Genomic DNA, 25,513 nt, shown 5'->3' on the forward strand with positions numbered 1-25,513 from the left:
TCCATAGGTGATTAGAGGAAAAGTTAAAGTCCATTGCCATGAAAGAGGTGATGGTTGCTCCAGCCACCGCTAATTGGCCTATAGTATTAGCTACTTTTTTTCATGAAAAGATTAGAACGATTCAAGAAAATTTGAGTTAATTCGCCCGGGGTTGGCGAAATACTGTTAAGTCCCTCTATGGAGCCTGTGTTAGGATTTGTTCACTCGCTACAGCAATTCCCCCTGCTGTCTCTGGAAACCTAGCTAGCATTAATGGCCTGTAGTCTGGCTCTCCCTCCGATCCGTGCCCAGCTAAAGTGCTAGTGTCTATAGCTCAGGCAATTAATCCGGTGGTAAATAAAATCTGCAACGCTTCTTTAGAATCTGGACACATGCCTTCTAGATGGAAGCAGGCAAAAATTCTGCCACTCATTAAAAAAAAACGTCAGCGGACTCAATTCCAGAAAGTTATAGGCCCATCTCCCTTCTCTCCGCCTTCTCGAAGATACTGGAGAAATATGTTAACTCTGTGATTACTGACTATGTGGAAACTAACGGCCTTCTTCACAGTAGTCAGTCTGGGTTTAGACAAGGGTGGAAAGGCCGCTTTGACCCTGTTGGATTTATCAGCGGCCTTCGACATCGTGCCCCATGTTAAACTTTTGGACATAATCTAGGCCCTCGGTATCGGAGGTGCAGTTCTAAAGTGGCTTGCCTCTTATTTGAAAGACCGGAATCAGGAGGTGTGGGCTCCTCCCTTTTCAGCTGGAGTCCCGGAAATTGATGTGGGAGTCCCTCAGGGCTCTATTCCGAGCCCCACATTATTTAATCTCTACATGTCACCTTTAGCGGTCTTGGGAGAGACATATGGAGCAAAAATGATTTCATATGCTGACGCTACTCCGCTCCTCTTCTCCTGTGACAAAGGGAATAGTTTCGAGGGATCTACGATAAAAACTTGACTATCAAAAGTTTTTGAATGGCTAAGATCTAACCAGCTCAAATGTAATCCAGAAAAGTCAGAAATCATCTTCTTTGGTACTCAACCACCACACGACTGGAGACTCTGGTGGCCAGAAGATAAGGCTCCTCCTCCAGCTGCACAACAAAAAGTAAAGAATTTGGGCCTTCTGATAGATGATCGTTTATGAAAACCCAAGTTCAACCTGGGGTAGGAACCGGCTTTGGTCTCCTCAGGATGCTGAGGAAATTCCTTCCACTCCTGTCTTTAGATCACAGGAGATGTGAGGTCCAGGCACTTATCACTTCAAGACTGGACAATGCGAATGTTCTCAGGCTCAAACTAGGACTCATATGTCCCCTCACATCAGAGCACTCCACTGGCTCCCAGCAAAAAAGAGAATCCGATTTAAAGCGCTGTCCTTTTCTTTAAAGCTTTGCACGGAAAGGGGGCCAAGTACCTCTGCAGAAGGATTGCCAATATGTTCCTTCTAGAACTCTCAGATCATCCTCGATTAACCTGCCCAGGGCCCCTAGAATTTTTTGCGTTTGGGCCGGGGTGCACCTAATTTTCGGCTCCTTGGGCTAGCCGCTTCATTGAGAGCTGTGGCATACTTTTAGGAAACGCCTCAAAACTCTGCTTTTTAACTATTAATTGTGTTTTCCCTTCTTACCTCTCTTTTTGCATGTGCAGTTAATTGGGGGGATCTTTCCCAGGGGAATATGGATGCACCGGGTCACTCTTTTTGAATAGCTGCGCAATATATAAGTGCCTTCATATTCATATTAAAATCAGATGGGAATGTCTGCCACTTAGGGGCATCTCCGGGATCAGTCTGTGAAGTTGGCGGTGAGTAGAGTGATTAATTGGAGAAAGGCTAAGTTGGCTACCTTACTTTCTTATAGAACCATGCAGAATTCTGCATAGGTCAATATGATTTCCTCCTGGAGCCCAAGATATCTGAAAGAAACAGGTTAGTGTTAGATTCCTTACCTTAGAATATCCCCAGGCGTCAGACTGGATCCGGAAAGTTATCGTCTGCAGTAACCCTGCGCGTCGGTAGGCGTCATCTGCGGTTCTGCGTCTGTCGTCTGTCGTCTACGTCGTGATCGTCTGGATGACGTCATCGGAGTACTTAGACGCCACCCTCGCGCGCTGACGTCAGTTTTTTTTTCTCCACGCCAGCAAGCGCAGATCCGGGAACAGCTAGTATCCTAGTCACTTTTTGACTAACTTTTGGCCTATTGTGGCTATCTTTTTCGAGTCGATACGACTCCTGGTGCTGGTAGGGATGCCTGGATTCAAACCGTGCGACGCCTGTCACTGCCTGATGTCGGTGACCGCCCCCCACCGCCGGTGTCTCTACTGCCTAGGGGCCGACCACGACGACAAGTTGTGCCCTGACTGCGGGGCCTTGATGTCGAAGGCTAGGCTGGAGCGGTCCCGTAAGCTACTCTAGCTCCGGCAGTCGGCTCCACGACGCTCGAGGTCCCGGTCGAGGAGGAAGTCGAGGGGCCGGTCGCGGAGCCCGCACCGTTCGTCGGGCTCCAAGTCCTAGGTAAGTCGAGGCACTCTAAAAAGAAGTCAAAGAAGCAACATCGCTCTTCTGACTCCCGTCGCGACTCGGCTGAGGGTTCGGGTGGCACCATTCGAGCGGCTTCTCCGGACCCGCAGGCATCGCGTCCTGTCCCATACCCTTCGGTCCCTGGACTGCATGCGAAGCCAGAGGAGGTACCTAATTTCCTCGTGGCCATGAGGACTCCCTTCTCTCCGTCGAGGCCTGTCAGTGCGCCTTCGGGCCCGCAGACCCGACGAGGGACCTTAGCAAGCCAACGGCTTCGGCGCCGTCATCTACTTCGGTCCCGACGTCGCAGGGCCCCAGGGGATCCGGGCCTAGATCCCGGTCGATGCCAGTTGACCTCACGACTCCTGCGCTGGCGCCGACCCCGATGGTGCCACTCCGGGCACCGTCCCCAGATGACACCGTCGCCAGTTTCAGCCATGGTCCGGGTCCGGCATCGGTCCGGCGCTGTCTCCGGCGTCGATGGGTGAGCAATTAATCTATGACCCGGCTCCATCCTTCCTTCCTGCCTGTTTATTAGAACACGGATGAAGGGGAGGACTGGGAGGGGTCTTAGGACCCTTTGGCACAGCCATGCCAGTTAAGTCAGGACTGGGCAGATGAGCTAGGTGGTGCCAGAGGCCTTGACACTTCGCCTGACACTGGCTTCATTTCTCCTCCCTCCGTGGCTACGGAGGAGGGTGCTACTTATGGTGTGGTGTTGCGCAGGGCAGCCAAGGCCTTGTCTCTTGAGCTCCCTGCTGGGGCCATGAGGACTAATCACCTCACCGAGGTGCTTCAGCCACCAGTAAGCTCTTCAGAGCCTCTGCTGCCGTTCAATGAGGCCCTCACAGATGTTCTGATGGGCACCTGGTCCAAGCCCTCCACAGTGCCCCCTGTGGATTGGAACATGGCCCGCAGCCGGCTCCGGGTGACCCCTGCTTTCTGTCCGTACACCCCACCCCCGATAGCCTGGTGATCCAGGCCTCTAAGTCCCAGACTGCATTCCTGACTGCCCCTCCAAATCGGGAGTCCAAAAGGTTTGACCAGTTTGGGAAGAAACTGTTCTCCTCACTTAGTCTGGGGTTGCGGTCTATCAACACCGCTTGCCTTTTGGGCTGTTACACCCACTCTTTGTGAGACACGGTTGCGGACGTGCTGCCCCAGTGTCCGGAGGAGGCCCAGACACAGATCGCCCAAGCTCTTCCTGAGGGGCGGGACGCAGCACATTGCTCTATCAGATGTGCACTTGATTCCACGGACTCGCTGGGCAGAGCGATTTCCACGACTCTGGCGATCCGCCGCCACGCCTGACTGAGGTCTGCCAATTTTTCGGGGGATGTCCAGTCCACGCTCATGGACATGCCCTTTGATGGGCGTCGCCTTTTCGGCGACAAAGTAGACAGTGCTCTTGAGTGTGTCAAGGACTCCAGGGCTATGGCCAAGTCCTTGGGCCTGTCGGGCCAGCACCAGCAGCCTTATGCTTTTCGCCCCTTTCGTGGCAAAGGAAGGGGCGCCCCCACACGTTCGTCCAGCGACAGGCCGCAGAACCAACCTCAACTCGGTTGCGGACATGATACCATCCGTGGCGGTAAAGGGTGACAGAGGCCCGGTCAGTCTCCATCCACTCCCGCAGCATCTGCCTCAAAGGCTTCCTATTCCGAGCTTTCAGGCCCATTCGACGCCAGTGGGGGGCAGGGTTCGCCATCACCTCCTCCACTGGCGTACAATCGGACAGGTGGGTGCTACAAATCGTCCGAAGGGGCTACTCCCTCCCCTTCGAGGCGACCCCTCCAGCCATGCCACCGCAGTACCACCGCATGTCGGGGGATCACTTGCAGCTTCTGAAGGGGGAAGTTAAGGCCCTCTTGGCCAAGGGGGCCATCGAGCGCGTTCCTGGGCCAGAGGTAGGACGTGGTTGCTACTACCACTGCTTTCTGGTTCCCAAGAAGGGCAATGGGGGCCTGCGCCCTATCTTGGACCTCCGGAGCGTCAACGGCTTCCTCCGCAAAGAGAAGTTCAAGATGCTGACTTTAGCTCAGGTCCTGGCTGCCCTAGGCCCTGGAGACTGGATGGTAGCGTTGGACTTGCAGGACGCCTATTTCCACATCCCCGTCCTGCCGGCCCACCGGTAGTACCTGCGGTTCACAGTAGGCCACAAGCACTTTCAGTTTATCGTGCTCCCCTTCTACCTCACCAGTGCCCCTCGGGTGTTCACGAAAGTGATGACGGTGGTCGTAGCTCATCTGCGCAGATCAGGGGTTCCAGTCTTCCCCTATCTCGACGACTGGTTGTTGAATCCAGGCTCGCCCCAGACTGGCGTCTCTCGCCTCCAGACTACAGCCGATCTCCTGCACTCGCTGGGGTTCTCCATCAACGTGCCAAAGTCACACCTGTGCCCCACTCAGAAGCTCCTCTTCATTGGAGCGGTTCTGGACTCAGCGCAGTTTTGGGATTATCCTCCCGAGCAGCGGATTCGGGATATTCTGGCTCTGATTCCGATCTTTCGGCCTTCATCCCGAGTCTCAGTCAGGATGACGCTGCGGCTCCTCGGGCTGATGGCCGCCTGCATCCTGCTGGTACATCGCACAAATTGCCGGACGCAGGCTCTGCAGTGGGACCTGAAGTTCCAGTGGGCACAGCATCGGGGCAACCTGTCCGACCACGTCCTGATCTCGGAGGGCACTGCAAGACAGTTGTAAGTGGTGGCTCACGGACCGTGATTGGGTCAATGGCAGATCCCTCTCCCTACTTCAACCGGAGCACACAGTGGTGATGGATGCGTCCCTCCTGGGATGGGGGGCCCACATGGGAGAGGCGAATATCAGAGGCCTCTAGTCTCCGGCGGGGTCTCGGCTCCATATCAACCTTCTGGAGCGGCTGGCGATTCGTCTTGCACTGAAGGCATTCCTTCCCTCTGTTCGGGGAAGTGTAGTGCAGGTGTTCACGGACAATACCACCGCCATGTAGCACTGCAACAAACAGGGCGGGGTGGTATCGTGGACCCTTTTTCAGGAGGCTCTGCGCCTCTGGAAATGGCTGGAACACCAGGGCATCACCCTTGTGGTTCAACACTTGGCAGGCTCCCTGAACGCCAGGGCGGACGAACTCAGCCGCCGGTGCCTGATGGTTCACGAATGGAGTCTGTACTCTGACGTGTCGCAAGGTCTCTTTCAGCCCTGGGGAGAGCCTTGGTTAAATCTATTCGCCACCGAAGAGAACGCGCAATGTCATCAGTTCTGTGCTTTGGAATTTCCAAGGCGGCACTCGCTCAGACGCTTTTCGTCGCGAGTGGAGTTGCGGTCTGTTGTACGCCTTTCTGCCTATACCACTTCTGCCCATAATGCTGAAGATCAGGTGCGACTGGGCCCAAGTCATCCTTGTGGCTCCGGACTGGGCACGAAGATACTGGTATCCAGAGCTACTCAGTATGTCAGTCGAACTCCCAATTCGTCTGCCTCTTCAGGAGGACCTTCTGCCGCAGCAACAGGGGACAGTCCTCCACCCGAACCTGTCCAGTCTCCACCTACTTGCATGGAGATTGAGCGGCGACAGTTGAGGCCATTTGACTTGCCTCCTGAAGTCTGTGATATGATTCTGGCAGCCAGGCGTCTCTCCACAAAAACGGTATACGCCTGCAGGTGGAACAGATTTGTGGCATCGTGCACAGCAAAGGCAGTGGATCCACGTTCTGCCCCTCTTTCAGAGGTTCTCCTCTTCCTTCTTTCTCTTGCCCAGTAGGGCTCTGCTCTGGGCACTATCAGAGGCTATCTCTAGGCCATTTCAGCCTTCTTAATGCTTCCTGATCAGCCTTCTCTTTTCAAGTCCCCTGTTGTAAATCGATTCTTGAAAGGCATCACACACATGTTCCCTCCTGTTCCTTTCGTGATGCCTCAGTTGGACTTGAATTTGGTACTTACTTATCTGATGTGCACTCCCTTTGAGCCACTTCATAATTGACCTCTTCGTCTTCTGACGCTTAAAACTGCTTTCCTGGTTGCCATCACCTCTGCCAGAAGGGTGAGGGAGCTCTGTCTTCTAAGCCTCCTTTCTTCTCTGTCCATCCGGACAAAGTTGTCCTGAGGATGCGTCCTTCTTTCCTGCCCAAGGTGGTTACGGCCTTTCACATCGGGCAGTCCATCACCTTGCCCACCTTCTTTCCGCCTCCGCATCCCTCAAAAGAGGAAGAGAGGCTCCACCGTCTGGACCCAAAACGTGGGCTCTCTTTTTATCTAGACCGCACACGCCAGTTCCGGGTGGACGACCAGCTCTTTGTTGGTTACGTGGATGCTAAGATGGGACGGGCGGTGCACAAGCGGACCATCTCTCAGTGTATCGTTTTGTGCATCAAGGTCTGTTATTCTTTGGCGAAAAAGGAGCATCCGGTGGGGCTATGCGCCCATTCCATCGGGGCACAGCGGCTTCTACTGCCCTGGGTCGGGGAGTCCCCTTGCAGGACATCTGTCAGGCAGCTACATGGGCCTCGCTGCACACATTCGCTAAGCACGACTGCCTGGACAGCCAAGTCCGGAGAGATGGCTTCTTTGGCCGTTCTGTTCTCCAGGACTTCCTGGTGTGATCTTGGTTCGCAGACCCACCACCGGGGTTGGTATTGCTGGGTTATCTATTCTAAGGTAAGGCATCTAACACTAACCTGTTTCTTTCAGATGCACAAGTTACTTACCTTCATAAACGATATATGTGTAAGAAAAAGTAGTTCATGTTGGATTCCTTACAGCCCCACCCATCCTCCCCGTTCTCCGAACCGATATCTAGGGTAAAGGTATCTCCCTTCGAGGGCCCTAGTTTCATGGCACCAGTGTGTTTCTTGCATGACTCTGCGCTCCCGGCGCGGAAAGCTATGTACAGAACTGACGTCAGCGCGCGAGGGCGATGTCTAAGTACTCCGACGTCATCCCGGCGATCACGACGAGGGATGCGGAGCCGCAGACGACGCCTACTGACGCGCAGGGGTACTGCTGACGAAAACTTTCTGGATCCAGTCCAACGCCTGGGGATATTCTAAGCTAAGGAATCTAACACTAACTACTGTTTCTTACAGATATATCGTTACCGAAAGGAAGTAACATGTGCATTTGACAGAATGTTCTAACCTCTGTTGTCAAGAAGCATTAGAGCTCTCTTTAATTATTAATTTTTGCTCAAATCTATATAGAAAAATTAACAAATATCAGACTCAGTAGTGGGAAGAAGGGTAGGAAGGGGCAATAAAAAACTAAAGTTGGGTTGATTTCACCGGTCCTATATGGTTCCAGGTGAAGGGGGCCCTATGGTCCCAGATTCTTTCTGGGAACTCCGCATGGCCACACACAGATCTATGGAAGATAGCCTCTTCTGAAATAACTGCAAATGAAGCATCAGTTGTGAGAGTCAAGTGGCTTGAATTTTTTTTTTCACCTCTGAATGTTAACTTGGTATTGAATGAGTGTGTTTTTCCAAACTTTGTTCCGGACATCTCTCCACCTTTCTCAAAGACACTTGCCCTTTCCATATGCCGTTGACAAACTGTTTTTCACTTCCCACCCACTTTGTCTTGTCCTATATTAAGTCACGGCTGCTGAGCTAGACAAATGGAGGCGCCATGTTTCATCTCATGCCACCCTTATGATTGACTCCGTTATCTTTTTTGGGAACTAATGCGTCCTAATGAATTTCCTTTGCAAGATTTGTTTTATTAACTTTGGTCACGAAGCAGGGTATACTCGTCCACTACATTTTAAATGCCAATATCCATATGAATTAATATTGTCCTACACGCACACATCTAAACACACGTCCTACTTTTTCAAACACATCTATTGCCATTCTGTTCTTCTGCGCATTTGTGTGATCTGTGATGGGTCTGTATTCTTGCAATTTACACATTTTGTTTTAACACATTTTTTCCCCTGGCCATAAGCAGGGAGGGTAACTGAAGGTTTTTTAGGGCTCGCTGGTGTTGGAGCGCGAAGCGCTCCCGCCAGCAAAATGTATTGTCACCGTGACGGCTTGCAAGGGAGTACAGACCGGGGCCACGCGCAGATTGTGGTCTGTGAACGCGCAGATTGTCAGCGTGCGCGTGCTCCCTTCCTGGCTCCGAACGCGTGCTGCTGCTGGCGCAGGGGCTGCAATTCCACAGCCGGCCACTGGGGACAGGTCCGAGACCGTCAGGGGGAAGCTGCGTCTGAGGTAGGAGCGAGGCATCGCCGCAGAGGAGGAACCAGGCCGGCTGCTGGGCACTGAGCAGTGAAAAACTCCGGAGCAGCAAGGCCCCACCTCCCCCCACACCTCCGGAGTCAGGTTCGTTTCATTCTTGTTTATAATTGTTTCTCTCTGGCTACAAAACATCGGGGGCAGGCTGCAATCATGCGGCGTTTTTCAGCTCTTGCGCGCGGTTGAAAATGTGAAGTGGAAAATGATAGTGTTCGTCTGAGGGGCACGTGGCTTGGTTTGTGTACATTCGTGTACTGAAGAGTTATGGCTCATGCAGTGAGGTCTACACCATAACAGCACTGTATCGTTTTTATTAGTATCGAGATAAAAAAAAAATGTTTTATCTTGGCAATTGGTGCTGTTGAAAATGTAGTTTATTTAATGGTTTGTTCATGAGTTAAAAAAAAAAAGACTTGCCCGAATACAAAAGTGTTTTTCTAAAAAAATAAATGAGTGAAATAAAAATAAGTTCTATTTTGTTACCTTTTTTCTGACAGCTAAACACTTGTTATGTTGTAACACTTTATACGCAGCCGGATCTCTGAGATAGATTGATAACTTTGCCTGAATGCAAAATGTCTAGCATGAAAGCAAACGGACACGTGTTTGTGCTGAGCACATCATGTTGTCACTAAGTGTTAGCCGGGATGCCTGCTTTGCAGTGACAACACGTATTGCGCTCTTGTAGCTGGAAGAGATTTGTTTTGTATATTTTTTCTAAGTGTTTTTATGGTTGTTTCGAAATGTGACAGAATTAGTTGACTCATAACGATAGTCCTGCTACTCCAGGATTTATAATTCGTTTGCACTTGATTGGTACAATTTCCACACGAATAACGTGCATTTTATTGCTTACCACCATTCCTTTATTGTAAGTTTCATCCTCTGCCCTGAGTTCAGGTAGAGCACAAAAAGGTCTACATTATAAATGTATTTTTTTTTCTTTTTGCGAATTTTGCAATGTCTATTTTTTTGTAGAATGCCTCGGGAACAAGTTTGTTTGTCCACTGAGTGGAGTGGAAGATTTTACAATTGTAGCCTCTTTGCTCTGGTGATTTACCCACTGATATGAGCTAAAAAATCCTTGCTCAAAAAATGGTTAACAAAAAAAACATAACTGGAAAAATGACGGTTCTCAGAAGTACACAAATTAACCTAGCGCTGCATGTTTTTGTTGATGATCTAACCCCATTTGTCAAAAAGCAGGCAATTTAAAACTCTTTATAACTAGATACATTTCATTTATTTCTTTAATTTATTCAAAAACTGTAGGGAAAAAACACATTTGTGTGCCCACCGTTCCCTAAACAGGAACACTGATAGTTTTCCCATTTAAATTTACGTCCTCACAAGTGCTGATGCATTCTTTCCAAATCTTCTACCGCTAACAATTGATGCATAAATGGAATAAAATGGAGACTGGTTTGCCAGCTTCCTGTGTTGCAGCTCGATACATATTTCTGTAAAAAATATGGGCTGAAATGGGCAAACATATGACAAAAACTATTTTTCATGGAACTAAACCGTATTTAAATCCAAATAAAGTGGTGGTCTAAATATTTACTCCACTTTCACATTACGTACTTTCTCAGATTGATTAGCACTTTTTTCTTGCATTTAGCATAAATGTAATGCCTGCACTTTTTTCTTTCATTTAGCATAAATGTAATGCCTGCAGTTGAGTGCAGAATGGAGAGCCCAGGATCAATAAAAAATTCTATTTACCACTTCTAGTGCTTACACCACAAACTGAATTGACAGCTGCCTCTTGTATAACACTTGTAAATATTACCCCAACTCAACAGCATTGTAACTGCTTAATGACCACCAAGACAATGCTATTCAATGTATCCAGAAAACTCGGGGGGGGGGGTTTCGCGGGGAGGGGGGACAGGCAAAGTTCAACTTTGTTGAACGGATTGTATCTATTCCCGCTTGTACATGTGAGGTTTAAGGTGTTAGAAAAACTTCAAAAATCTATAAATGCTGAGTAGACATTGCAAGGATTTGCGCCTGTGACTTTGAGATTTTGCACAGATTTCCACAAATGTTCAGCCCACTGAGATTTTAGCAGCCATAAACAACCCAGATATAGATTGTGTATTTTCACATTTTTTTGAGAGATCCAAAAACGGTCTTGTTTTGTTAGTGCAAGTATTGTAGGGTTTAGGGTTGTTTTACTTAAATTCCAAGGGAACCTGTTCGGTGGTGTAGAGAGCACCAGGTAGTCTGTCCCACCAGGGGCTTACCAGAACATTCCTATCAAAAGCAGTTATTGTGGACCTGTAATATGGTAGTCAGGAATATACAGTAGGCACGTCGGAGGGTGCACAAAGCGTTCTAGCTGCTGGAGTGACTTATTTTAGTCACAGACGAGACATGGATAAATAGAGAAAAGTGGAAGTTAACAAAGGCAGTAAGCACCCCTTCTAAATTCCGCAATCGGGTAAATAATTTCCAGCAGCCATGCCCATGATTTGAGGACAGGACCTTTCTTCGAGGTACTTTTAGCTACTTTGCAGCAAATTGACGATTCCGGGTATACTTTGAGGAACCTATCCACAGGGAGCTTACCTTGGAGTTGAAGGGAAGATATTTGCAACAGGAGGAGTCATCAGTTTTGGAGCTCTTCTACAACAGTTCATGAACGTGCAACTGTAGTGAAATGCCCTGTTTTTTTTTTAAAGCATTATATACCTCTATTTGTGATCTTTACACAGAATTATGCTTCTAGGTGTAAATACCCCCCCCCCCCCCCCCCCGTCTGCTGCCATACTCTGCTTTTCTTCCCCTTGCTATATTTGCAAATAAACCTGCCCTTCATTGCTTGTGACTGCATACAACAAATGACATGGGCTGGCAAGTTAAGACCATAGATTTGAAACCTTTAAAACCAGTTTCCAAATAACAGCCATTTATACATTTTGGTAACACAGCTCAAAAATAGGGGTTATCAACAATTAAAGTTAAGTCCTGGTTAAAACACCATGACAGCATATGCTTAATAGCCCCTCTCACCTAAAATTTACTTTAAAAAAGAGTTACAGTGAAGTTGTGGCTATAAAACAGATCATAAAAACCCTGAAAATCGTCTATTAGGGTTAGCTCCACAATTGATAACTTTCACAACACATGCAGTCACAAATGCCCTAAGCGACGTTGCACATTGCAGTTAGTGCCATTAACACGATTGGTAAAACGACTATGAATATAGAGTATAGGTTTGAATATGTTGTTGTTTTAAAGTGTTGTGATTTTACATGTTATTTATTTGTGCTTATTTAGTGAAGTCATAAGGACTGTATTTGGTGCTTTTGTTACATATACTAAATATGCACAAAGCATGTAATGCCGTTTATTACAGTTTTTAAGTCTCGCCTACGACGAACGCGCTGAAAGCGCGTTCTCGCAAGCGAGAACTATAGTCGTCGTCTCAGCAGTTTGAGACCGACGAAGGGAGACCAGACCTGGCCGCGCGCAGCGTTTCCCCATAGGATAACGTTGTGCGCACGGCCAGGTCTTCTCTCCACAGCTGCATGGCATACCGGATCGCGTCGCGCGCCTCTCTGGAATGCAGGGGGAGTCTGCAGAGAGGCTCGCGACGCTGATAAAAGCTTCGCTGAGCGGCCCCCTCCTTCCTGTTGCTGGTTTCTTTTAGTTGCTCTGTTTTGTTGCGGTATGCATTTTAAATGTGTACACACTTTTTATTTTATTTTGTTGCATTGACGACGTTTCTAACCAGTCGAAGATGGCGATATATGCATTTTACTTTTCATTTGGGCTAGTCCTATTTCTTTTGCCACAGGATTTCACTATTTAAAAAACATCATGGCGATCTTGCGGCGGAGGTTCTTTGGGTGCAGTCAGTAACCTCAGACCGCAGCTCTGTTTCTCCAGTACGGTGCAGCAGGCGCTGCATGGGGCTGGCAACCAGCTTAGGGCTCCTGTTTGCTTTGGGTGGGAAGTGGGTGTTAGCCACACACTGAGCTAACAAATCTGATTTATTGTTGTACGTGTGGAACTATCTTTGTGCTGTTTGGAAGACATCTCACACTGTGTATAGGACAGCCAAGGGTTTCTGTTTCCAGGACACAAGTGGCCCATTCGCTGTGCAGAAACCCTAACTCATTTGCATGAGAAGATCTATGTGCAAAGTCTTGAGAGTGTGTGCAGCAGGACCATGTCTCAGATTGGGTCTGTATATAGCAGGACATCTAATTTCAGCAGGTAGTTTGTGTGCAGTATGTCCCTGTCTCTAAGCTGCAGGCCTCTCCCAGTGTTTGTGCAGCAGGCTTCCTGCTGTTTGTGACTCTTTAAGTTCAGCCTCTATGATTGTTCAGGTGTTTTATATAGCACTAACATACCACATTGCTGCCATCTCAGGATGTTCATGCACTGCTAGCATATCAATATTCAGAAACAAAGCACTGTCCAGACAGTCACGCTGGGTAGAGTGAACACCAATCATGAAGGCATGCAAACTGTGTACTGAAAGCAGTGCTGTGGTCCAAGTTGTTACAAATCTTTACTGATCAATACTATGCATAATAAAATCCATCAATTAGGTTCACAACTGACTTTACAGTCTGACACTATGACATGCATAGATCACAGTTCTTTCAGTTCCCAATGTATTGTAAACAAAGTAAATCCAATTTCTTATCAAGTTTCCCATAAATATCCAGTCAGTTGTGACTGTAAGAATATATTCACTTTTCATACGACCGGACCATTTATGAGAAGTAACATGAGATCAGAGATGAAGTTTACTTGATGATAAGGTTGAGTCCAACACGATTAAAGAAAGGAAACATGGCAAAACCTGTACTGGTTTTTAATGTATTTGTATTTTATCTGCTTGAATTAAGATTATAATTAGTACATTTGGACATAAAAACCACTAAGCCCGAAAATGTTTCGTTCAACTGTAGGTTTTGAAAACACATAAATAAAAGGCATTATCATTTACAATGCCAATAGCTTTTACTCTTGCGAAAGCGAGACCTTTTGCATTGCAAATGCTTGTTTTATATACTTAATGATTCACTCTCTTAACTGAATCCTTTCGCACTGTCCCTTGTGGCCTGTTCTTTCTATCAAACTACAAAGGAAAGAAAAAACAAATGTTCATTTACAAATTTCAAGTTGAAGATTCTTGTTTGATCAGAAATGAGGGAGAATCCGACTGGACCCTGGACGAGTGACGTATTGAGAAGGGGTGATAGATTGTTCTGCCATTGCTGCATACAAGTTATAATAGTTTTTAGGGGCTGCACAAAAATTACAACCATCTTTATCTTGCCTCACTTTGATGTGGAAAGACTCGTGAGGTAGCCTTTGGAAGAGCAGATTACAGCTTCCTCTGCAGTTAATTGACGGCTCGCAGTTATAGAGTCCATCAAGAGTAATTACGTCATCCTTGTTTAACCTAGTTATGCAATTGGATGGGCTGGATATGATGGGCCTAAAATGTAGCTATGCCCAGGTTTTGGGGCCTTCTGGCTCTGAAGTAATTTCACCTTTAAACCTTTTGAATAGAAAGAAAATTAGAGCTGAGTTAACAAACTGGACTGTGCTTTTGAGATCCAGTAATTGAAGACGAGACATGAGCTTTTTATTTTTTTGATGTGACTTTAGCCACATGTTTGAAATGAAACCGCTTGATTCTCTGAATCCCTCTCTTTAGGCCCGCGTAGAGCGCATGGAGCAGTTCCAGAAGGAGAAGGAAGAACTTGAAAAGAGCTGGGCAGAATGTAAGAAGAAGCTTGCAGATTGCCAAAAGAAGATCAACGAGCTGGAACTGCAAGGAACAGACAACGCAAAGAGCGAACTCCAGAAGCTGCAGCCCGAGCTGCAGCAGCTGAAGAAGGATGAACGAAACTGGGAGAAAAAGGCCACTGAGCTGCGGAAAAAGGAGAAGACCATGCCCTGGAACGTGGACACCCTGAGCAAGGATGGCTTCAGCAAAGTACGTATGCCACATGATTATCTTTGTGAATCCTTCTGGGGCACCTCAAAGCTCCTTGCTTTCAGAGGAGCTTCTATTTAACTCTCTGCATTGTCTGATCAATCATACTGTAAGGTCCTTGTTCTCCCTCTGTGTAGTTTTTTTTTTCTTTATCGAGAATTGGCTATAGCAATAAGTCTGGCTTTAAAGAAACGTTGTATGGTAAGTTGAAGAGTTACTAATAGATAGCATGGGAATGGACTTGTATTTGTGTGGAAGCAAAGACCCATAGAATAATATTGGTGTAGGTTAAAGGGTCTGGTGGCAGTTGCACTGTCAACCCAACCGAAAAATCCATGTAGGTTAACGACTACCATCCTGCCATCTTTAGCTGCTGCCAGAAAACACACCTACATAATCTAGTTGTCTAAGACACATTACAATGTCGTGTGTATACCCTTGAATTTCAAACTCAGGCAGCTGGATAAATAAACAAAATTACCACATCTGTGTGGAGGGCGATCACTTTTTTGTGGAAGCACACAACTTCTGCCTAATCAAAACATGTACTCCTGGCTTCCAATATGTGGGGGGGGGAGCTATAACCCCACTCCTAGTGATTCTCACATAATTCTCTAGTGACCACACTGCTGTCCAGCCGACCATAAAAAACATACCTTTGTTATCTCTCCATATCAATTGGCAGTTAATTGGGAGTATGACTGCAAAGAGAGAGGTTGTTTCTAGGGTTGCACAACATAATCCCCCAAAGTAACACTTTCTTTTTGTCATCCTATCACCAGTTTTCATCCATTTGAAGCAAAGAGCCATTATAAACTGTCAATTATGCACTGTACAAAGACTTTGATACAGTTTATAGGTTTCGTAATCCAATTTTTCTCTTGCAGCTATTTGTGAACTTCTTTATGTAGCATCAACTAACTGACGTGTCTTGGTTTGGGTGTTCTCTTTGATGCAAATCTTTCTCTAGTTAGAAGGTTGATCATTTTCTTGCCCCTCTTGCTGGGGAATTAAAGGGTAACTGGAAAGGGCAGCAGTGACTCAAGCCCTCAATTGCATTAGACTGACCATTGTTTAGTCCACATTTTTATGTAGATGCCCTTTTCTCAAAATTAGAGCGTAATTAACAAGAAGCCAGAAGTTCATGAAGAGACGGAAGAAGAAAAAGAACAAAAACACAAGACCTTTGTGGATAAGTATCAGAAGCAGCTAAAACATTTCGGTGAGTTGGACTGTTAGTTTTTTTGGGTTTTGTTTTTAAACTTTTCTTTCTGGGATCATGATTCTTGCGCACTCCATATTTTGTTATGTCTGTAGTTTGTAACAAGACTTGAAGTGGCATGTCTGTTCCTGTTCTTGGCTATACAATATTCTCATGATAGATGCCGAAAGATCAGCAGAATTAGAGAAAGTGTTTTCTTTCCTCCCACATACCAGCTTTAACACCACAGAATACTTCACTGAAGTACCACAATCACAGTGAGCTTTGTGGGTTTTTTATACAACAGTCTGCTGTAAATGGGAGATCTAGGCTTATTCTTTTCAATTGCAAAGTGGACGAACGTATCCAATGACATTGGGCTGTAAAATGAAAATGTGTTGAATCCCCAGTAACGTAAAGTAATCTGAATAACCCCCTTTCTATTACAATCTTTTCTCATGGGGTCCTCAAACCATTTTTGTTTCTGCATGCCAAAATTATGCAGCTTAAGCAGTAGGATGACCCATTCCTCCTCATCTTGTTCTTTCTCCTAAACTGTGTTCAGTTTTAAGTTCACTTACATTTGCACAAAACACACTTTTGCGAAATATGTTTGTATTTATTTTTTTTTATTTTTTTTTCATTTTTTATGGCATGGGCCTGATCTCGGGGAATGTTGGGGTGTCTTAGAAAGATTGTCGGAAAAAAGTTTCAAAAGAAATAATCAGAGAGGGCTTTATTAAGGCTATCCAAGCTTTGTATGTAGCTCCCACAGCTCGAATTCGAGTGAATGGTGGATATACGGCGCCTCTAAAAATCAAGCGGGTCGCGAGGCAGGGATGCCCGTGCTCGCCATTGCTATTCGCGTTGCATATCGATCCTTTACTCCGCAAGCTGGAGGCAAATAATAGGATTCCTCCTATTAAGACCCATGGCGCGGAATGTAAAATATTGGCTTACGCCGACGACGTCGCCATCGTTACCCCACAGCCTGCAGGCGCCATAGTAGAGGTGGAGTTGGAAGCTTTGGCATTTGGCTGGGTGTCAGGGTAAGCCCTAAATGGGCCGAAGAGACAGATAATTAAGAATAATGGGCGGTGTGCTCCGATACGCGAGTGGTGGACTCTGGTGTCTACTTGGGGATTAATATCTCGGCAGATCTGGATAGAGTGGTGGATAGGAACATCGAAACTATAATAACCAAGGCTAAAAAGGACTTGGATAGATTGCATACCCTTCATCTCTATAGTAGGGCGATGTAACATAATTAAAATGATTCTTCTGCCAACGTTTCTCTACCTCTTTAGAGCAATCCCACTTACATTTCAGGCAAAACGGTTCACATTATTAGTGCAAATGATTAATAGATTCATATGGGCACAGGGGAAAACTAGAAGGGCTTTACGCTTTATGGCATTGCCTAGGGATAGAGGAGGCTGGGCTGTCCCTGACTTGAAAATGTATTATTGGGTGGCATCCCTTCAGTATATGTCTGGCTTACTAGGGGGAGCGGCATCTGACCCAGAGATTCGCTCAGGGTCTATAAGTATAATGCTCGTTATTGCTTGGTGGAGAGGCAGAGTACTGTTTTTTGAAGTATACAGATCCCAACTATTTTAAAAGAACTATATTTAAGACCCTGATGGCTGCATACAAAATCTGAACTTCATTTAGGAAAAAAAGTGGACTGTGCAGGTTCAATGGTTACACTAGATTGTGCAAGAACTGTACTCTCCCAGGAGAAATATTCACAGACTCTGTTTTCTCAGAATGGGGGCGACGCAGAGTAATGAAACTGGGGGATTGATGGGCCCGAATGGAATTTATCAGTTCTCTGTTATTCAGGGGGTTTATCGTATTGATACAAGGAATTTTCTTTTTAAGTACTTACAAGTTAGCAGCTTTCTTGTAAATAAAAAGGCTGGACCTGCAGGGTTTGGGAAAAATAAGATAATCGATGGCAGTATAGATTGCACTATTCAAAGTTTCTATGCTGAGCTGATTGCGATTAGAGAGGATGATCTTGGAAAATACCAAAGAAAATGGGCTGAGAAACTGGTGGTAGGACAAGATTGCTTTCATCTCTCGTTAGAGCTAGGGCGAACTATCCTATGCTCAGCGGCATTACAGGCCCAACACTACAAAACAATTTACTCATTGTATTATACACCAGCAAGGATTGCACAGTGGGGAGGAACAACGGGCGTTACACGCCCCCGCTGCGATAGCTCAGATGCTGAGATAGTTCACGTTTTCGCTTCTTGTCCGCGCTTGCAGCCTCTGCACAGGGCTATAGAATCTTTTCTAAAGAGATCATTGGGAATACGATTTTCCTCACACCGTTTTTTAATACTGCTCGGGGTAAATAGCGCTGATCTACAATGCCCGTCAGGTCATTTTATATTTTTGGCTATGGCAGTCCTTCGAATTTGTGTTCAATGGCTTTGCTTGACAAAATCCCACCAACATTCCAGCAATGGTTGGCTAGATTGCTCTTTATTTATAATCTTGAGAAGGGGATATATGCAAGGAAGGCTAAAAAGGGCAGAAGATTAGGGCTAGGTATATGAGAGCCTATTTCTCCCTGGAAAGAAAAGCAATGAGTACGTGCTTATATCCCTTTTTTGTCTGCTTTTCTATATCGTTCCTTGTTTTTTGGTTTATCTGGATTTACTTGCTTTTCTGTTATATGTGCAATACGAGGTTCTGTTTCTGTATATATTACAGTTGATATACTGATTTCAAGTATGCTTAATTGGTATGTTGCTGTGCTCGATAAAATTAAATAAAAAAATAATTTTAAATAAAAAGAAATAATCAGTGTAAAAACCTTGTTCGGAAGGCATAGTACAAAAAGCTGGGGGCGTTATCACTAAAGGAGAAAATTATTGACTGAGTTAAAGTGGAAGAGAGCAAGGTGTGGAAGGAGAGTGCAGTCTAATTAACACATGGTAGTCCCAAGAAGAGGAGTGACCTACAACAAGGATGAAGCAGCCATGTGGAACAGTCTTCATTACTAATCTGTGTCTAAAGTGAGTCCATTGTTCAGATCCATGATTTATAAATTAATACAACCATACATTTCTTTTTAGGCGGGTTTTGAAAAATTTGAAAGTTGGGCCCTGTCTTATCTCTATAGCTGTAGTCCATTTTCGGCGGTGAGGCCTGAGTGGGCTGCTTCTCTTTTAGAGAGGCATATGCCCTCTCCTCCCCCACCGAGATAGCATGCCATTTTTATGTAAGGGGGTATGTTGAGGTTGCAAGCTTTAAAGATGACTCACAAAGGGGAAGTGCATCTCACTTCTAGAGCTTGCCATTTGAGTTTGACTTGTAGGGGCTTAGCATATTGAAATTTCTTCATTGCCTTGATCGTCCCGTCAGTTGTGTGAAATGTTTTTATGGGTACTTTGCAAATAGCGAGGGAGTCGGTGAGTAAGGTTATCCCATAGTTATGCAAGACTTAATAAGTGCTTGAATGTTTTGTTTCAGATCATCACGAGTGTTGGATTTCCTTATTGATTTAACTGATAGTTAGCCCCTTTCCTCACAGCATTAAAGCAAGCCAAGGTTGATCTTGTTTTCCACTGGAAGGCATAGAGATTTAGACTGCTATTTCGTAAAGGGTAGACCAGTGTTCTGGATGTTAGTCTACCATAAGTTTGCGCTGTTGTTCTTAGATTCTAACTACTAATAATGAATCTTTTCTTTAGGTTCAGATCAGGTGTTTCATTTTGGATGGGTAGTTTTTGACTTAATTATTGCCAAAGTCCTTATTGATATTTGTTTATCCATACCTCATTTGATAGTTTAAAAAAAACCATTTTTATAGCTCTTCATACCCTTGACGGGGTTGTATAGTAACCAGGCGTGCAGTTGGTTCCAGGACTGCTTTTGAGATTACACGGTTTATAGATAGTTTTTTCGATCCTTTTGCCTAAGAGAAGATCATGGCAGATTGGGCAATATTTAGGGACCTTCTGGTCTCTACCTTTTGTATCATATTCCAATGAGTGTTTGATGATGGTCGTGGTTCAATTCGATGCTGAGCTGTTAATGAGGATGCCTTGACAGTCCACTGGCGATCTTGGTATGCCACATGCTTTCGAAAATTTGCTAAAATCATCTGCAGATAGAGGTTCAAAGAAGAGAAGCCTCTTCTTTCGTTTTGTTTTATTTGGTTGAGAGGTCAATATAATGTTTAAATGAAGTTGTAAGACCGCCTTGGTTTTTTCAACGATATTATTCCAGATTTTATGGGTCTCGATGAAGTGGTGACACCTGAAAGTAGCAGTTCTAGTGAGTGATTTTGGAGGTTGAACATTCTGGATTCCGCTGTTGTCTTGTGAAGTTTGTTGGTGGTTCAAGTAGCTTTTGAGATGCACCATGAATTTTGTAGTCTTTTACACCCATCTGAAATAAGCTTCATAAATTCCCAAGTGGTGTTTAAGTGTTATTTGGTTTGTTTGCCGCATGCAGTTTCATTTTCTATGATCGTTTGGTTTGGTGAGTGGAGTGTGGGAGATGGGGAAAGTGTAGTTTTTCCTGAGCTCGAACATTGTTTCACGGATTGAAAAAGGTGACTTAGTTGGAGGAGAAAAAATGAAGCAGCTGAACTATATTATAACCTAATTGGTCCAGGTAACGTGATGAGGTTATAAGAGGAAGTTATTGTGTCAAGAGTGCCCAGAGGTGTGGGTACAAGAATTAGTGATTCCAGGTTGAATAACATAATTGATGGTGGACCATTGAGTTAGGCTACCCAAGCCTTTTATTTTCCTAAGTAGACCATTCTTTTTTTTTGGTAGATGATTTTGAAGGCAAAATGAAGGAAAAGGGTGGGATTATAAAATGGAGGTCTACAGATGATTAGAAATGGCAATATGAGGGAAGGGATTGACGAGCAAAGTTCTGCATTCTGGGACACCATGACCTCATGCACTTTTTAAATAGAGATGTTTTAAGGACCATTGTGATGTCTCCTACAGTCTTTTTCACTATGCAATTCCTCATAAGAATTTTGTAGCCTTCCAGGATATCTTTATGTAGGATTGTGCTTTATCACCTCTTAGCTAGGTTTCTGTGATAAAAGGGCAACTTGGATTTGGGTCTGAAATCAAAGTGTGGATGTTCATGCAAATTGTTCAAAGATTTTGCGTTTATTGAGGACACAGGAGAACAGGTGAGTTGTATCTGAACATAAGTGTGGTTTGTAGTCAAAGTTGATCGGTTGAAAAGATGAGTTAGTGTGGATTAACTGAATTAAGCAACAGCAGTAGTGGTATTACAGGGTGAGGAATAGTGCAAGGGGAGAGAGCTGAAACAAGAGTTAGCGGGGTCTGGATTTGCGGGAGGAAGAGAGTGAGTGTGTGAAGGGAAGCTTTGAAAGGTAACAGATTTCTGGACCGAGGAGAAGCTGATTGAAAGTTGAGATGGGTGTAGGAAGGAGTGGTGGTGGAGGTGAAAGCAGAAAGAAGCTGCGATTTAGATTTGCCAAGATGCAGTGTGTGGAGAAGGGAGTGAATTAAGGGGAGAAAATCAGATATGCAGATATAAATACAATGGCAGAAAAATGAGAAGACGATGAAAGTGTCTGTGTAAAGGAGTATTATCGTTTGAAGGCAAGTAAACTGAAAGGTAAAAGAAGCAAAGGAAATGTTATGAGTTTGGACAGTAAGTGAAGAAGTAAAACGCAAAGCTGAGGCCAAGAGTTTTTTTTTTTTAGCAAATCTAGTGATTCCACGTATAGATTATAGGATAAAGATCCTTGTGGGACGCTAAGGGCTAAATTACGATCTTAGCGGATTGGATACTCTGTCAGAGACGTGACAGATATCCTGTCCACCGTATTACAAGTTCCATGGGAGATAATGGAATTGTAATTTGGTTGACGGGATATCGGTCATGTTTGTGACTTAATTAATCCTGTCTACCAAGATCTTCATCAGGCCCTTAATGTGGCTGTTATTTTAAATTTAGGCAGCAGTGTTCTCTCTACCAAAATTTATAGATAGGGTGTTGAGGAGAAGATCAGATCATCTCTGAACAGCTGCTGAAACGTCCAATATCATTAATAACTGCTTCACCCAATCCATGATCTGAAAGATGTCCTCTGTGATGTTGCGCAGTCTGTGCTATGCCCTGATCAGAATCGTGATTAAGAGCTAGTCAGAAGTTCACCAGCATTGTGAATAACATTTTTTGCTCTCAGAAGTCAATACTTCAAAAGATAGGTGGTAAAATGCTGCTGCTTAGCTTTGCTACACTGATGAACATGTCAGTTTCTCAGACTGCTCAGCAGGCAAGCATTGGCAAAGGCAGTAGACTTTGTCTTTGGGACCTATGAGCTTTGCCAGTGGTCTTTAATGATGCTGTGCAGCATGGCTAAAAAAAAACATTTTTATAAAGTCTATGGTAGAGGCAGTTTTTCTCTTTTACCTTACAGATCTTAGCTGGCTTAATAAGTAAAACGTAAAAAAAAATCCATAAAAGCTTTTTTTTTTTTTCTTTTCATAATTCGGCCCGGAAGGAATGCAATGAGGCAGAAGTAACAAAGCTCTGTTCGAGGGAAAGTGGTAGCAGAAAGGGGGCATGAGTGGAGAGCACAGTGTGGCGTTGGGGAGAGAAGCAGATGGGCGGGAAAGCAACATGGTTGGTGCAAATGCACTTGGCTGAGAGAAAACAGATGTTGGCTCTGGCTGCTGTGGATCATCCTTTTCTTCTCTCCGGTGAGCTGGAGAGAGATTTGGAGTCCCTGCAAGCATGGCTTTCAGATAGGCTTAACGACCTTGCCCCGGTGTTGCCCCCCCCGCTTGACATCGAAGCGGGTTTCGGCCCCCTGGTTCACCACTGCACTGTGGGCTAAGCGGCAGCAGTGTAAGGTAGCCGAAAGGGCCTGGCGGGCACACTATGATAGCGTGGACAGGTTGACCTACAAGGCGGTGGTTAAGGCTTACCATCGGGACATTCGCCTTGGGAAAAAAGCCTATCTCGCAGGGAGGATTGAAGCGGCCTCCAACTCCTGCAAGGAGATTTTCACCATAGTGAGGGAATTTATCTCTCCTCGTACCATTACATCGGAAGAGGGGCCCTCTGAATCCTGGGCGGCGGACCTTGCTTGTTTCTTCACAGGCAAGATAAAACTCATACAGGACTCTTTTCCATCCGGAGTTTCTGCTGAGGTTGACATGTTCCCTCTGGCCTCGCATGGGGCCACGTTGGCTGTGTTTCCATCTTTGTCAGCCCCTGCTTCCTTAGTACTTATGGGCAATTTGAAATCGGGGTCGCCTTTGGACCCTTGCCCCGCTAAGCTCTTGGGTAAGATCGCAGAAGTGATCAATCCTCTGGCGAACCCTCTTCTGAATCTCTCGTTGAGTCAGGGAGTGGTTCCGCCAGCTTGGAAGCAGGCAATGGTCATCCCGCTGCTTAAAAAACCGGGCCTTGACCCGAAGGTCCCAGCCAATTACAGGCCGATTTCCTTGCTGCCGGCTCTTGTAAAAATTTTGGAGAAGCACGTTCAGTCGGTGCTCTCCAACTTTTTGGAGACCCACGAGATCCTGCATGACCCCTGTCCGGCTTCCGTTCAAATCTTAGCACCGAGACCGCGCTCCTTGAGGTCTCTGAAACCATCAAAGGGGTGTTGGATACCGGGGGCAAAGTCATGTTGGTGTTGTTGGACTTGGCGGCTTTTGACACCGTCCCCCATGATGGCCTTCTCGCAAGACTCTATGAGATTGGCCTTCGTGGGACGGTGCTCAGCTGGTTTTCCTCCTTTCTAGCTGGCCGCCGGCAAACGATTTGGACATCCCCTGACACCGCCGTGATGCCGCCTTTGGGAGTTGGGGTCCCTCAGGGCTCTATATTGAGCCCGACCCTCTTTAACATCTTCATGACCCCCTTGGCGGCGGAGTCGTTTGGTGCCCGGATCGTATCTTACGCCGACGACACCCAGCTCCTCTTTTCTTGTAAGAGAGGGGCAGACTTTGACGGGGAGAGTATCCGGGATTGCCTTGGGGCTGTTTTTAAATGGTTCCAACTGAACAGCCTCAAGTGCAATTCCGATAAGTCCGAGGTACTCTTCTTTGGATGCGACACGGAGTCCAGCTGGCAGGCCTGGTGGCCCACCGATATGTTCCCTCCGTCTTGTTCCGCCCCTATGGCTAAAAACTTGGGGGTCAAGATGGACAAGGGGCTGACGATGAAAGCCCAGATCCTTGGGGTGACTGGTACCTGTTTCGGTCTATTAAAGATGCTGCGGAGGTTCTTGCCTCTGTTGTCGGAGGAACATAGGAAGCTGACCGTGCAGGCTCTGATAGGCTCCAGGTTAGATTATGCCAACATTCTTTACCTGGGCCTACCAGAGTATCTGTTGCAACGGCTCCAAGTAGCGCAGAATGCGGCGGCCAGGGCCATCTTTGGTCTTAATAGACGTGCCAGCGCTTCGGGTCTATTGCTGACGCTGCACTGGTTACCCATCCGCAAACGGATCGCCTTTAAGGCTATGACTCTGGCCTATAAGACTCTCCACGCGGGGGGAGCAAAGTACCTCCAAAAGAGACTTGCCTTTTACCATCCGGCGCGGTCTCTGAGGTCAGAATCTTTATTCTTGGCGGTCGTCCCTCGTGTGAAGAGAGCGCGCCTGGGTGGCCGTTCCTTCGGCTTGTTGGCTCCGCAGATGTGGAACTCGCTTCCGCTCCCACTCCGGGGGGCCACTAGTCTTCTTGATTTTAGGAGAGGTCTTAAAACCTGGTTGTTCACCCAGTAGGCCTCTCTGTAGCCCCTTTTTTACTGCGTCTGTTCTTCTATTTTCCCCTTTTACTGTGTTATGTTATGGTGAAGCAGCTCTCCTTACCTAAAGCGCCGGGACACTCTTTTTGAGTAACCGTTGCGCTATACAAAAGCATAAATAAAAAAATAAAAAAAATAAAAAAAAAACACGGAGCGCCGAGTGAGGAAGAGAAACCCACTAAGGATGCAGCTGAAAAACACATGCATTAGCAGTACCTTAAAAGACAAGGCAAGCCATTGATTAAGCAGCAGGCAAATGAGGCTAAAGTCTGCCAGTGGTAAGCTGACGCAGCGACACGGAGGGAAGAAGGGTTACTGAGAAAGATGGTGGTGGGGGAGAAAAGGAGAAGTAAGAGAACAATGGGGAACCACAGAGTGTGGGGGATGAGGAGGTACACAAATAAACAAACTTAGAAATGGACAGGTTGGTTGGGAAAGCACTTGGACACAAAGGTGGGTGGGCGGTGATGGGGAAGTGCATAGTGGGGGTGGTGAAGCGAGAATGGCAAGTGGACACAAGTAGTGGGTCTGTGCTCCAGAGGAGGGAGGAAAGCCCACAAAAGGTAAGTAAGCAAATGAGGGCTAATAAAACCAGCCAGTGGTGAACAATGGCGGGCATGAAGCCCACTGTAAACTAACAGTGTCTTGTGACAGACAGCCAGCATCCTTTTTGGCCACTTTAAGTTTATGGAGAAGGTTGTTGTCTGCCCAGGTAATGTTATAGTTGCTTCTGCTCGACCAACGGTGAGGGCTTTAAATCGTCCACACTGGTGTACAATACTGGTTACCATTCTAATTAGTTGCACAGCGCTCTACTCACAATGGTCGCACAGCCACTGGGCCATC

The 25,513-nt window shown here is 46.1% G+C and overlaps 1 protein-coding gene across 1 annotated transcript in view; it reads left to right on the forward strand.

The window, feature by feature from the left end:
- Positions 1–25,513, forward strand: part of CDC37 (cell division cycle 37, HSP90 cochaperone) — a 134,470-nt gene that overhangs the window by 50,961 nt on the left and 57,996 nt on the right. Inside the window, exons 2-3 of the mRNA XM_078640024.1 lie at positions 14,401–14,682; positions 15,799–15,904. Coding sequence (XP_078496150.1) covers positions 14,401–14,682; positions 15,799–15,904 — 388 coding nt within the window. The remainder of the gene's footprint in view (positions 1–14,400; positions 14,683–15,798; positions 15,905–25,513) is intronic.

Source organism: Lissotriton helveticus, chromosome 1_1 (genome assembly GCF_964261635.1).
Source record: "Lissotriton helveticus chromosome 1_1, aLisHel1.1, whole genome shotgun sequence".
NCBI classification, from domain to species: domain Eukaryota; kingdom Metazoa; phylum Chordata; class Amphibia; order Caudata; family Salamandridae; genus Lissotriton; species Lissotriton helveticus.